At 39.6% G+C, this 15,105-nt stretch overlaps 1 protein-coding gene across 1 annotated transcript in view; it reads left to right on the top strand.

Moving 5' to 3' along the window:
- Positions 1-15,105, top strand: part of PRSS12 (serine protease 12) — an 83,190-nt gene that overhangs the window by 64,351 nt on the left and 3,734 nt on the right. Inside the window, exons 10-12 of the mRNA XM_007114686.3 lie at positions 1,399-1,477; positions 2,200-2,322; positions 14,095-14,375. Coding sequence (XP_007114748.2) covers positions 1,399-1,477; positions 2,200-2,322; positions 14,095-14,375 — 483 coding nt within the window. The remainder of the gene's footprint in view (positions 1-1,398; positions 1,478-2,199; positions 2,323-14,094; positions 14,376-15,105) is intronic.

Genomic DNA, 15,105 nt, shown 5'->3' with positions numbered 1-15,105 from the left:
CACAGGCTCCGGACGCGCAGGCTCAGCGGCCATGGCTCACGGGCCCAGCCGCTCCGCGGCATGTGGGGTCTTCCCGGACCGGGGCACGAACCCGTGTCCCCTGCATCGGCAGGCGGACTCTCAACCACTGCGCCACCAGGGAAGCCCCATCTCCTACTTTCTAAAATTATTTTTAAAGCTAGTCATAGTTTATTTACTCTTCTTTTTTACACCACCTTTTCATATATTTTTAGTTTAACTCTTCTTTTTTTATGCTCGTGACAGAAATCTGTTATCTTGAGAAGTTTGACTATATATATCCTTAAATACAATTTGCCACATAAATTGGCTTAGTAAATCCTTTCCATATATTAACATGCTATATGAGTAAATGTAAATTTATGTCCAAATTTCATCCTGGGATTGTGCTTTGCTCCTATGAGTCACATTTGTATATGTGGCTTGGAAGAGTGTTTTCTGTGAAAATCAAATAATTCAGAGCATTGTTGCCTCTTGTAGTTCTCTCGTTTAATATTTCTGAACTCCCGAACAATCTCTATAATCAGCAGAGGAGGAGATGTGGGTACCACAAGGATGATGTACTAGACAGGCCCAAATCATTCAGCAGCCTGTGAAACCTCTTCAGAGCTGATTGTAGGAAACCTCATAAAGTTCCTTGTCTACTTGTGAATTATTGTTGCCTTGGTTAAATGAGAAAACAACTTTTAATTTTTATTATAAGATAGGACTTCCCTGGTGGCACAGTGGTTAAGAATCTGCCTGCCAATGCAGGGGACACAGGTTCGATCCCTGGTCCGGGAAGATCCCACATGCTGCGGAGCAACTAAGCCCATGTGCCACAACTACTGAGCCCATGAGCCACAACTACTGAAGCCCACGTGCCTAGAGCCCATGCTCCGCAGCAAGAGAAGCCAGTGCAATGAGAAGCCTGCACACTGCAATGATGGCCCTTGCTCGCCGCAACTACAGAAAGGCCATGTGCAGCAATGAAGACCCAATGCAGCCCCAAATAAATAAGATATATAAATAAAATAAATAAATTTTCAAAAAAGTTTAATTTTTATTATAAGAAAAATAGTCTATAATTTGAAGAGAAAAAGCACCCCTGCCGATGCAGGGGACACGGATTCGTGCCCCGGTCCGGGAGGATCCCACATGCCGTGGAGCGGCTGGGCCTGTGAGCCATGGCCGCTGAACTTGCGCGTCCGGAGCCTGTGCTCCGCAACGGGAGAGGCCACACAACAGTGAGACGGGAGAGGCCACACAACAGTGAGAGGCCCACGTACCGCAAAAAAAAAAAAAAAATAGAGGAAGAAGCATCAGGGGAATGTGTCACTTGTGTCTTTACCCCACTATCAGCAATATGATAGTTTAATTAAAAACCTCTTTCTGCTTCAGAGTCTCTCTTATCTGTTTGTGGTTTGAGATTACTGCACCGTCGGCAGAAGCGGATCATTGGTGGGAAAAATTCTTTAAGGTAAAAGGTTCTTCAAATACAGATTACACTGATAATTTCACTGTCCTCTGACTTATATTTACTTTATATAGACCATGTTCTTCAAATCACTATCCACTGATTTATGAGACAGATGGGTTGCTGAAAAGTTATGTGGCAGAAACAAACTAATTTAACAGGAAATCTGAAGAAAATGTATAACTACAAATTTGTTTAATTTAGAATATATTTGTTTTGGACTTGACTCATTTTAATATAATTTTTTTATTTGTTGAATTTACTAGTGGAAAACCAGTGCTTTGCTTATTAAATACTTCTTCCGAGGAATTCCCTGGCGGTCCAGTGGTTAGGACTCGGCGCTTTCTCTGCCGTGGCCTGGGTTCAATCCCTGGTCAGGGAACTAAGATCCCACAAGCCAAAACAAAAAAAACAACCTCTTCAGGCTGCTTAGGTGAGGGAGAAAATAAGCTTCAAATCATGAAATATAAAGAAGACACAGATTGTTTCCAAGAACGTCAGAATTTGGTGGGATGCGTACACATGCTATAGGCAAATCTTCAGGGTGGTCTGCTCAAAGTTGTAGGAATATTCATTCTCAAAGTAGGAAGGGAGTCTACATCCTAGAGTCCCCTTTTTACTTCTTTCCTCCCACCTGCAAGCCTTCTAAGTCCTTGTTTTGCTGGATGACTGTCCTTGCTTTTCGCCTTTTATGGATATTGATGAGTGGCTTACTTTCTTCTTAGGGGTGGTTGGCCTTGGCAAGTGTCCCTCCGGCTCAAGTCATCCCATGGAGATGGCAGACTCCTTTGCGGGGCCACACTCCTGAGTAGCTGCTGGGTCCTTACAGCAGCACACTGCTTCAAGAGGTATGTGTCCACCTTTCCAAACAACTCGGTTTGGCTCTTATTTGCCAGTTCTTCCAACCCCTTCCTGCTCTACAGCGTGCTAGAAACTTGGGGTGTCAGAGCCAGGCTATAGGCCTTTCTTGTCTCTACCAGCGGCACTGTGGAAGTGAGGGGGTAACATCAGGAGGAAACAGAGCTCTCAGGAAGCTACTTGCTACCTGGTGTTAAAGCAAACTCTAGAGTTTAGGAGAAGACAAGATCGGTTTTTGAAGGGGAGGCAGCTGTGTTAGTGCTTCCCCCAAGAACATATCTGAGGATGAAATCATACCCCATATCGCTAGAAGAGCCCTCAGATTATTTGATTATGAATGGTAAGGAATAGGGAGTCCAGGGTTAGTGTTTTGATTTGAATTTTAGAAACTTTGGGTCTTCTTGGTGTTCTGTGTCTTTTAGATTTCTCTATTTGTACCTGTCAGGTTGCATCCTGATTATTTCCGTTTGTCCCAGGAATTATATCAGCCCAATCTGAAGTTTTCCCAGTTCAGAGGGGAAGCCATGCAGAGATTCAGTGTGCCAGAGTCACACTGCTTATGGTGACAGCACCTGTACTAGAACCTAGTGGTCCTTTCTCCTTGTCCTGTGCTCTTTTGTGGGCCCTGGCTAATGGCCATTTCCTCAGCATGAATTTTAGTATTTAAAAATATATACCATTGCTTAGCAAATATTGATAGTTATTGAATCAAGGTGATGAGTACAAGGGGTTTCACTATTCTGTGTACTTAAAAATACTCATAAAATGTTTTAAGTAAAACATGTACCATAGTGTTGAAAAATTGTTACAACCAAAAATTTGTTTTGTATTTTTTCATATGTGAAAATATATGGCCTCATTGTGTATTTACAATCCATCCATGTAGATTTTAACTGCCATATGAGTGTTAACTCCTATTGTAAGACGAAACCAACCTCAGTTTACTTATTCTCCTACTGGTGGAAGGTTAGGTGGTTTCCATTCTTTCATTATTAAAAAACAATGTTGCATTAGATATCCATTACGTGTCTCATTGGCACAGACATGTGGGAGCATTGTGCTGGGTCCTGGAGTATGGGTGCCATTCAATTTTACTAGACACTACCAACTTATGTTCTAAAGTAACTGTATCAGTTTAAATCAGAGCAATGTGTAAGTTCCTGTTTCCTCACATCCCTACCCCAACTTGATACCATCAACATTTTCAATTTTTTCCAGTCTTAAGAGTTTTTGGATTTCCTTTTAATTCTATTTTCCTGATTAGTGTCTTCCTCTTTCATGAATTATTTGTTCACATCCTTTGCTTATTTTTCTATTCGATTGTCTTTTATAATTGATTTAAACATTTTTTTGGATATATTCTTTGTACAGAATCTTTGTTATTATGTGTTACAAATAACTTTTCTCAATCTGGGGCATGTCCTTTCACTAGTTTAAGGTCTTTTTCTTGTAAGATGTTTTAATTTTAATATATTTAAATGTGTCAATTTTTAAAGTCTTATAAAAGCTTTGTAATCTTATTTTAAAAATTCTTCTTTAGCCCCATATGAAGATAGTTTTTTACAAAAAAATTTACAATTTTGCTTTTCCTATTTAGATTTTTAATCTGTTTACAGTTTTTTGTGTGTGTGTGTGTGTATGGTATACGGTATAAAGGAAGGGACCTAATTTTATATTTTTCTTTATGGATAGTTAGTTTTCCCAGTACTTTTAAAAACTAAACATTCCATTCTTTACCAGCTGATTTATGTCAACTGTGTTGTTTGCCAAGTTCTCATGTATCTTTGTTTCTAGAATCTCTATTCACTTCCTCTTATCTATTTTGATAAATATTATGGAGTAATGTTCCATGTTCAAGGTGCTGCAGAAGACACAAATCTGTATTTTACATAGCCTTTGTCATTTCTGCGGTAATAATTGAGTTTGAGAGTTCACCTATATACCAGTGGGTTTAATATATAGTCCTGTGTTACATGAATGGCACAGACAATAAAGATTCATTTATTAACTTAACAAAAAGTTATTGAGCCTGTCATGTTCCCAGGAATGTGCCATGCGCTAGAAATATCTTGGAGAATAAGACGGATAGGACCCTTGGTACCATGAGTTTTTAATGCAGCTATAGGAACCCAGAGGAGGGAGACATATGGGATCAAAAAAAGTTTAGAGCACCATTTTTAAAGTGTGGATTTTCACCACAATATTAGGAATAGTAGGTATTGGGTTGGCCAAAAAGTTCGTTCGGTTTTTTTCTCTAAGATGTTATAGGAAACCCCGAATGAACCTTTTGGCCAACCCAATACATTCAGCTTATTAAAAATCCAGATTTCTGGGCCCCTATCCCAGATCTACTGAATCTTTGGAGCTGAGACCCGGGAGTTTACATTTTTATCAAGCATCTTTGATGATTCTCATGAACATTAAAGGTTAAGACCCTCTTGCTCCTGGAGAGAATAGAATGTGGTCTGGACTTCTGAAGAATGATGATGAGGAAGAATATAATGGAGTTAACAGGATACTTATCCTTGCCCTATTCAACATATTAATCACTAAACTGAAACAGGACACTGATGATAAAGTAATCATATTTTTGATGCCAGGAGATTGGGAGGGACACGTAATACGTTAGAAGATTGGATCCATGGTGGCAAAGAATATTGGTAGGCTGATTCTAATAAAACGTAATGTGGAATAAAGAGGAAGTAAAATGCTGTCTTTAGTTCAGGAAACCTGGCTTGAATGCAGCACACGTGAAAAAGACCTTATGGGTTTTAGCATCCTGCAACCTTAATAGAGTCAGTGATGCCATGTGGTTGCCCACAAAGTTAATCAGCCTTGGGCAGCCCTGACAGAACAGCGCCAACACAACAAGATGCTTGCTCTTCTGTCCTGTGCTCAAGCTGTTGTAGGGGGCAAAAGCACTGTCGCTATCAAACAGAGAGAGGGCTTCCCTGGTGGCGCAGTGGTTGGGAGTCCGCCTGCCGATGCAGGGGACACGGGTTCGTGCCCCAGTCCGGGAAGATCCCACATGCCGCAGAGCGGCTGGGCCCGTGAGCTATGGCCGCTGAGCCTGCGCGTCCGGAGCCTGTGCTCCGCAGCGGGAGAGGCCACAGCAGTGAGAGGCCCGCGTACCGAGAAAAAAAAAAAAAGATGCAGGAAAGGTCTGGAATGCCAGGGTGCTGAATCTGTTTCATTCACTAGGCAGTGGGAAACCACTAAAGGTTTTTGAGCCTTGAAATATGATCAAAGAGGAGTCTTAGGAGATGTATGGGATAGATCTGGGGGTGGGGGAAGCAACGTTATTAACTAGGGGTCTATGAACAGGCTTCAAATTATATGAGAAATATTTGCATACATGCTTCTGTGCCTTTTTCTGGAGTGACTCAAATTGGTCCATGTTACCAAGTGGTTAAACCCACTGTGGTAGGAACTGGAGGGAGACTGGTTATAAGGCTACTGTAATAAAGATAGAAGGTAGAAAAGAAAAGGAGGGAGAGAAGGTAGAGACCCTGATAGAAATCAGTAGAACTTGGTACTGTGTAACTAGTGACTTGGATCTGGCCATCAAGACCAAGGTTACAGTTCCAGCTCCTCCAACTGTTAATTGTTTCACTTTGTGGAGATTATTTTAACCTCTGGGAGCCTCAATTTTCTCATCTGTAACATGAAGGCAATAACTTCCTACAGTGAGGAACAAATGATCTGCAAAGTATGTGAAAGTATCCTATAAACTGTAAAATTCAAAAAGAATGTTGGCTATTATTATGTTGGGGTTCACAAAAAGGAATCAAACATTATTATGAGCAAAAGTAGAGAATTCAGGATTATTTTATCCCACTGACTAGTGGAGAAAGACGAGGTAGGAAACTGCAGAGAAACTGGAGAAGCCCGTCTTGCGCTTAGAATTTAAGCAAAATAATTCAGTAGGTTCAGTTTAGATTTTTCTCCTCTTGTTCAAGACTCCTTCTCTTTCAAGTAAATCTTTCTCTGCTAAAAGTTATAGACTTAGAAGTTCAAGGCTTGAAGTATTAAAGTCGGGAAATTGCCCAAAAATTCCACTTGAGGTTGAAAACTTTGATCTGACTTTTGAGTTCCCTCAAAGGTCTTTTTTTTTTTTTTTTTTTAAGGTACATGTTTGGGTTTGTTTGTTTACATGTCATTATTCTTCCCTTGACCTGCTTCTTCTAGATTATTGCTTCGAGTCACTAATGGTCTCATTTGTGTTTATAAACCAAGTGTCTCATGTATTACTTGGCACATACTAGACCCTCCTAAATGATGGATGCAGGATGAAAGTGGGGGCTCGGTTGCCAGGTAGTGGGTATATTTAAGGATGTTGCACTCTTTAGAGGATGGTGGTATTTTAAACCTAGATCAACAGATAACTCCTTCCATACTTCATTCTGAGTTTCTTCCCATTATCTGTGCAGTATAAAAGACAGCTGATTAAAAACCAGAGGAGCAGATTATGATATGCAACTTTTTGATGTGCTTTGGATAGACCGCAAGACTCTTTTAATGTGAGTAGGGAGAAAATTGTTTTGCAAAGGTGTTACAAGTTCATCTAACTTGGTTTGTAACCTTTACCGGATTTCATAGACTTGTTCTGAAGTGCCCAAGGGGCTACAACTCACATCTTTATTACAGTAAGTTTATTGACAGCCATAAGGACAGTTACCAGTGATTAGAACAAACTCCAAATTTTGTCTTCTGGGTTCAGGGACTTTGGATGAAAACAACCCTCCTTTAATCATCAGAAACTCTGAAGTTTGCAAAAAACAGTTTTCCTCTGGAATTGTAGACACTGTAGTACAGAAGCGATGTGGTCAGGTTCTGGGAGGTTACCTTTCTTTTAGATTTCTTGGGAGTCTAACTAAAGACCCACTGGTAGGGGACCTAGATTTCATATTTTGAAATTATCTCTCTCACCCCTGTTTCCTTACTGTTTGTATCTCTGCTGCTTTAACTACTGGACTTCAATATGGAAAATAGTTTCTTGTTCATGGGGCCTCCTTTGGTGCCTAATTCTTGCAGCGATGATGTCGGCCAGTGCTCTTGAACAGCCATTCTGAACAATAGGCATAGATTGCTATCACCATCTGTGTTACTTTCTATGGGATGACAGTTTTTTTTTTTCTGTTTGCTTGTTTTTTTGCGTTAGGCGGGCCTCTCACTGTTGCGGCCTCTCCCGTTGCGGAGCACAGGCTCAGGACGCGCAGGCTCAGCGGCCACGGCTCACGGGCCCAGCCGCTCCGCGGCATGTGGGATCTTCCCGGACCGGGGCACGAACCCGTGTCCCCTGCATTGGCAGGGGGACTCTCAACCACTGCGCCACCAGGGAAGCCCAAGAGATGACAGTTTTTTATGTTTATTTGTTTTGCCTCCAGAGTAGTCACTCTTTTATGTAATCCTTATATCAGAATAACATAGGAATGATTGCCTGGGGATGATGAGATCAGAACACAGTTACTCACATCCACCATCCTGTTACACTCATTTCCTATAGAGTTGTCTCTGTATGATGAGGGTACCTTACTGGAAGTCTGGCAGAGCTCTAGTAATCCAGCTCTACATTCATAGCTTTCACGTATTGTGAGGTGTCCAAAACATTCTTTTATGCCAACGTTAACAAGGGTAACTGAGGTAGTTGGTGAATCACCATTTAAAGGCCTTCTATCCCATTTTTCACATTTTTCCTAGTGTTAATACAGACTTTGGAATGCAGTATTCCATTGGCAGTTTGAAGCAGAAACTTGGATAAATTAAGTTTTTCTGCAGTTGCCCTATGAATTTTACACAATATAAATTGCTTGCTTGCTTTTGCTATTTACTTTTTTTTTTTTTTTTTTTGGCCACACTATGTGGCTTGCAGGATCTTAGTTCCCCGACCAGGGATCGAACCCCCGACCCCTGCAGTGGAAGCACGGAGTCCTAACCACTGGACTGCCAGTGAACTCCCACTATTTTCTACTTTAAATCATTACTACAAGTACTGTAAAATGACCCTCTCTCTATGGTGGTACGGCAATATAATTGAGAAAAAATCCTGAATGTGAAACTAATTTCTTTTAATTGCTTGTTCTGATAACAAACACCACTTTGGAGGAAAGAATGTACCCAAAACAAGGATTCTTTCATTTCTGTAATTCTTCTGCAAATTTGATTTGATCAAGAATATAGCTTTACCTGATTTTATCTATTTGACTTTTTTGCCTAGAATCACCAAAGAAGCTGGAAATTGTCAGAGATTGCTGCTCTGAAAATCAGAAATATCTAAATTATTAGACATTATAATTAGAAAGATGAGCCACAGAGTAATGGGACTTCTTTTTAAGAACAAAATGTGTGCGGTACTTAACATATGTTCTTTCATGACCTAGTATATGGTAGAGTTCTTAAGAACATGGTCTTTGGTGATATACACAATACCATCAACTATGCTAAAACCATTTCCTGAACACACACTACATGTATGTAAGGGACAGTGCGAGGTTCTACAGAGAAGGTCTTTTCTCCATAAGCAAGTGGAACCACTTACACAAGCAGTTTCAGTCAACTACTTTTTGAGTTTCATCCAGACAACAGAGAAAAAAAGATTCTAGAAGTAGCAGATGTGTACAGGCTGATGTAAAATACTGTCTTTTTGAAGAGATGAATCTATAAAGAAAGAAAATGACCGTCACCTGAATTAACTCTTCTAATTCTAGAAATTTTTAATTGTAGTTTAATTACAGAATCTCAGAGAAATTGGAATAGTGGATTTTACTAAGTGCCCTGTCTCATACCCTCTCTTGCTCAAACTTGTCCAGGAATTTCATCCAATTTTTATTTGAGGGGGAGTTGAAAGCATTTCAGCAAAGCAAACAACTGAATGGCTTGTCAGCCAAAACCTGAAATGTTTGTTTTAGAAGCATTTTTGAATAAAGTGTATCAAAATAACAAAAGCTCAACTAGAAAGACCTTAAAATGCATTGAAAAAGAATTCCTTGATACATTTTTGAGAAGCCTAGAACCATAGACAGTGATTTCAAAGTGCAAAATCATACTGGTAACCTCAGCCAAAGTGTTATCCCTGAAGTATATAATCGCACTCACTAGGAGAGGTGACACTGGAAGACAAATATTTGGTTAGAAAACTAATCCAGTCTTGTGTCAGATGCTCTTCAAATTCCAAGCATAAATCTATTCTAAGAATAACTGGAGTGAAAGGAGTGTGGGAATCACTGCTTGGGTTTAGCTGGTCCATTTCTTAAATCAAGACGACTTTAAAAGTATAGATTCTAATAAGGAACTTCATTTTAACAAGAATGATGCATTTTTCCTTCTAGTCAGGTAAATATTTTATTTTTATTCTCAGGTTACTATCAACTCCTGCTTGGTGAGCATATTAATTTGGGAGTATACTCAAAAATACCCGCTGAAATCTACCTGATCTGAGAACACAGTATAAGTATGGAATGTGTACGTGTTTGTGTTATGGCAGTCTGTTAGTCATCTCTTAGTAGGCTCACTTCACCCAGTGAAATTCCAGGCATGAAGAGGCGGGCGTTATGCCCGTGCCTTTGTCTTTGGTTCAGTGGTTCTCCAGACTGACTGTGAATTTGGATCACCCATGGCCCTACATCAGCCCTATTAATTTAATGTTCTCAGAGTTTGTGTGGCCTGGACATTTGTATTCTTAAAAGTGGTACAGGTGATTCTGATGAACAGCCAGTATTAATGAGAACATTAGATCTTTGTGGAGACTTTTTTTAAAAAGTAACTTTTGTGATGGTGTTGTTATAACATAGGAATTGGTGAGAGGTCTCATTTCAGTAAGTTCGGGATCAGAGTGTATGTATGTGAACAGAACGTGTCTTCCAAAAGAAGTCATTTAACATATATTTATTAAGAGCTTTCTCTGTGCAAACCACTTTGCTTGGTGCTGAGGATACAAAAGTGAGCATGACATGGTCTTTACACTTAAGGAGCCTTTAACTGGGGAGACCTGACATCTTAACAAGTTGTAGAAGCTGTTATAAATGCTCTGACAGTGCTATTGGGAGTGTTCAAAAGAAGGATTGGCTAGCTTTCGGGGAGGGCAGGAAGAGCTTCCTAGGAGATCTTGAGACTTGAAAGATAAAATCAGTTTTTGCCATATTAGGATAAGGGGTGGAGGGAATGAGATTGCAAATAGTCTGAATAAAGACAGGTTTGTCAGATACCTCTTCAAGCGGCCAGAATAACAGGGACATAGACACGAGGACGAGGGTGGTATGAGAGAGGTGGACAAGGGCCATTCTTGGATGGGTTTGTATATCATTTAAGGAATTTGAACTTTACTATGTAGACAGTGAAGGGTATCTATCTGGAAGGGTATCTAGAAGAGTAGTTATATTATTAGATAGAAACATGGCTCTGGCTGCAATGTGAAGGATGGCTTGAAAAAGTTGAAACTTGAAGCAGCAAGGCCATTTAGCAGACTGCTGTAGTAATCCAGGCATGAAGTGACCCATTAAGGCAAGATTTCCCAAGACTTTAAAACTGGGATATTTAAAAAATAAATTTCCTTGCTGTAGTAATGTCCTGTTTCTTTGTTCACTGGCTGAAGACTCAATTTTTAGATAATGTAGGATATATTTATATAGCCAGTTTAGATGCAAGGATTATTTTAGCTAAGTGTCACAGCTCTTTTTCAAAGAATGGAAAAGATTGTTGCAATAAATTTTTGCAATTTTTTTTTTGGTTGAACAGTAATGTAATTATCTTAAATATAAAAAGTTGACATATGAAGGGAATGTCTCATAACTCGAGCTTAAAAGTTATAAGCAACACAAGAAACTGCGTTAAAGAAAAATTAAAAAATAGGATGCCTACTTTGTGCCATAGTATTTCTCTAGACCAGTGCTATCTACTAGAAATATAACGTGAGCCACAAATGCAAATCATGTATATAAGTTTAAATTTTCTAGTAGACACATTAAAAGATTAAAAAACCAAAAGGGTGAAATTAACTTCACCCGTATATTGGTTATATAATGATATATTGATATATATGTATATCATTATATATATTTCATTTAACTCAGTATATCGAAAATATCATTGCAAAATAGGATATAAAATTGAGATATTTGATAGTCTTATCTAGAGAAACAATATATTTTATATTCTTTTTTCATAGTAAATATTTGAAATCTTGTGCATATTTTTGTACTTTTAGCACATCTCATTTTGGACCAACTGCATTTCAGGCGCTTCATTAGCCACATGTGGCTACTGTACTGGACAGTGAAGCTTGAGATAATTTCTTAAATTCCAAAGATATATGAAACATTTCAGCAGCACTTTCAAGGATGCATTGACAGTTATTCTTGTTAGAAACATAAATCACTTGGGATTTTGCTTTAAAACCTGAATATATTAATGAATCATATTGAATTTTTATAATACGTTAGTATCAATACACAGAAAGTAGAAGTGAGAGTTATTTAAATATCTGATTATTCTTCATGACTATTACTTTTTAGAGTTTCAGGATATGAAATAATCCTAAACTTAAAGTTTGAAGTGGAACCCATAAGAAGATAGTCTCTAGGTACAATATATGAAAAGCCTTCTGAACTTTAAAGATATGTGATAATTTAAGGTTGAAAATGGAGAATTTCAAGGAACCACAGGAAATTATTAGTTTCATAGATCACTAGTAGGTGGTTATATAAGCTAAATCATCTTTGTTGCATTGTTCAGTTTTTTGAGCTGACACAGTTAAGAAAGTCACTTTATATATTGCAATGTTGTCAGAGCCCTACTTAGGGCTATAAGAATCTTTGAGCAACTTATAACTTCCAGAAATTTTATAGGAATAAATGAAAGGTTATTTCAAATAGGCAGTCACTAGAAACTTCCAGTTTTTGAATACCACTTCTCTAAATTCACATTCAAGTACAGGCCCCGTTTCTAGTGGAAGATATTGAAGTTTTGATTAAAAAAAAAATTAAGGGGAGAGCTGTTAAATGTTTGTTTTTCCCTTTGAACAGATGCTAGTGGAAAGTAGGTGGTGAGTTGATGAAACCAGAGTTGGAGTTTTGGCAGATCAGGGAAAGAAGGATTAAGTTTTTGCAAAAGAGTGATGATGGAATCCAAGCCTTGTAAGAAGTCATAAGCAGAGTGAGAATGACATGTAAAAACTAGTGGGGCCGACGGATTGAAGTCCAGTGGGGGAGAAGAGCTGTGGATGGAGCTGTAAAACTGTAAAGATAGGAGGTACTTAAGTATGAGTAGAGCTGTAAAACTGTCAAGATGAGATGCTTGACATCAAGACTTCAAAAATGTGTAATATTTGGTGAGTATGAGCTGTAGGTGGGGGGCTGAGATCAAGTAGAGAAAACACTCTGCAGGTGAGGAGGTTAGGGAACTAAAAGGGAAAGGTGTTGGGAATTAAGTCATTGAGAATGTTTTAAGTAGCTACAGAGGGGAAGCGAGCAAGGTGCTATACTCTTCAGTGAGAAAGAGGAAGTGATCAGGAAGTGGGTTGGATGATGTGTTTTAGGTCGGCGGTTCTCAAATGGGTACAATTTGCACCCTAGGGAATATTTGGAAATGTCTGGAGACATTTTTGGTTGTCCAACTGGGGTGTGTGTATGCGAGTGTGCATGCTACTGGCACCTAGTGAATAGAGGCCAGGGATGCTTCTAAACATCCTACGATGCACAGCCCAGCCCCTTACAACAAATGATAATCTGGTCCCAAATGTCAGTAGTGCTGAGGTTGAGAAACTGCTTTAGGCAGATGTATCAGAATCAAGGTATGTTGGCTGAAAAACAGGCTGAGAACTGTCAGTCAAGTAAATATTGTATTTCTATTTTAATTGAATAGTTCCTATGGAAAAAAGACACATTCATTAAAAATAAACATTCATTCATTCACTAAATCAACAAACATATGCTGCATTCCTGCTTAATTGGCATCACTATTCTTGAACTGTGATTCCTCAGTGAACACAAAGATCCCTGCCCTTGAGTACATTTTGTTCAATGGGGTGGGGGGAGACAGAGAACAATAAATACAATAAACAGTACATCAGATAATTTGTTAGAAAGTAGTGTTTAATAAAAAAGGAAAAGTAAAGCAGATTAGGGATATTGGGAGTGCTTGGGGATGGGAGCACAAACAAGGGGGTTGCAAGTTTAGGTGTCAAGGTCGGTCTTACCGAGGTGATGTCTGAACAAAGGTTTAAGAGGTGAGAGCATATAGTGAATGTATGTATGTTGCCCTGAAGATAGTTTTGGTTTGCATTCAGTTCACAGAAAAGGGGAGTGAAGTGGATTGTGCTAAGTGCTTTGGGGGATACAGAGTTAAATCAGACATAGTTTCTGCCGTCATGGAATTTCATGATGAACTAACAATCTTGGAGATGATAGAAAATGACGACAGCAGACACAGGATGGTAATTTTGCCCTATACTATCTGTTCCTGTTTTGGTCCATTCTCATGGTGGGGAAATGACACATTTCCCTTACTTTCCACATTTGCTCCTTCTCAGAAAACAGTTAGATGGTAACCAGGGTTAAAGAGTGAAATGAATGAAGAAAAAAAGTGATGACAGTGGGTTTAGCGTGTGAGACCCGGTGGGATCAGAGAAAAGGAAAGGAAGGTTAAACTTATAAAAGGGATTAATGATTTGGAAGAAAGGCTTGCAAGCATCTCTATTAACCTACCTGGCTGACAGTTACCAATTTACATTTGAAACAAGCCTCCCATTAGCTCTCTCTGCCTCCCAGGTATGGTAACAGCACTAGGAACTATGCTGTTCGGGTTGGGGATTATCATACTCTGGTGCCGGAGGAGTTTGAAGAAGAAATTGGAGTCCAGCAGATTGTGATTCACCGGGAGTATCGACCAGACAGCAGTGACTACGACATCGCCCTGGTTAGGTTACAAGGAGCAGAAGAACAATGTGCCAGATTCAGCAGCCACGTTTTGCCAGCCTGTTTGCCACTCCCGAGAGAGAGGCCACAGAAAACAGCCTCCAATTGTTACATAACAGGATGGGGAGACACAGGTAACAAATAACCCAAAGAAACAATTAAAATCTGGGCACCTGCTTGTGTCTGGGATTATCCATACATTTGGATGTACAGTGGGTAGCAAAATCTTAAAGGGGGTTCAGGCTTAGTTGTTTGGATATTCTGCCAAGTGTGAGATGCATGCATGTAATCTGGATTCATACCCCGAGGGCACTGTGGTTCCCATTAGAACTTAGACCCTACTCAGGACTTGGGCCTAGCTGTCTCTATTTTAAAAAGTTTTCCTAATGACTTTGTTGTAGCTACCCCAGCAAAGGGCTTTGGTGTTTGATGGTTTCTTTGTAATGGAGCCCTTTATCAAAGTGAATCTCATGCAGAATTCCTAAATGAAGAACAGACAAAAATCAGAGCTACTGAGGTTCAAGTGGAAGGATCCAGCTCACTTGGGTTTCTCCTTCCACAACCCCCTTTTTCATTCTTCCCACCTCCCCATCCCCGAGCAGGATAGTGTTCAGCTTGTGCTCTTCTCAGGCAAACAGGTTTCTGTACTGTCTTGCTAGAGTTAACATCAGCTAGTGCTTGCTCAGGATGGTCTTCGAAACATCTAGGTCTCACCTGGATTAGGTGCTCGACTCACAAATGACTACTGAGTAAGGAGAAATGATTGGGTTGACTGCTTTCCATTAAAAGTAATTAACACTAGGGCTTCCCTGGTGGCACAGTGGTTGAGAGTCCGCCTGCCGATGCAGGGGACATGGGTTCGTG

This window comes from Physeter macrocephalus, chromosome 7 (assembly GCF_002837175.3).
Source record: "Physeter macrocephalus isolate SW-GA chromosome 7, ASM283717v5, whole genome shotgun sequence".
NCBI classification, from domain to species: Eukaryota; Metazoa; Chordata; class Mammalia; order Artiodactyla; family Physeteridae; genus Physeter; species Physeter macrocephalus.
This window is presented reverse-complemented; position numbering and strand designations above follow the sequence as displayed.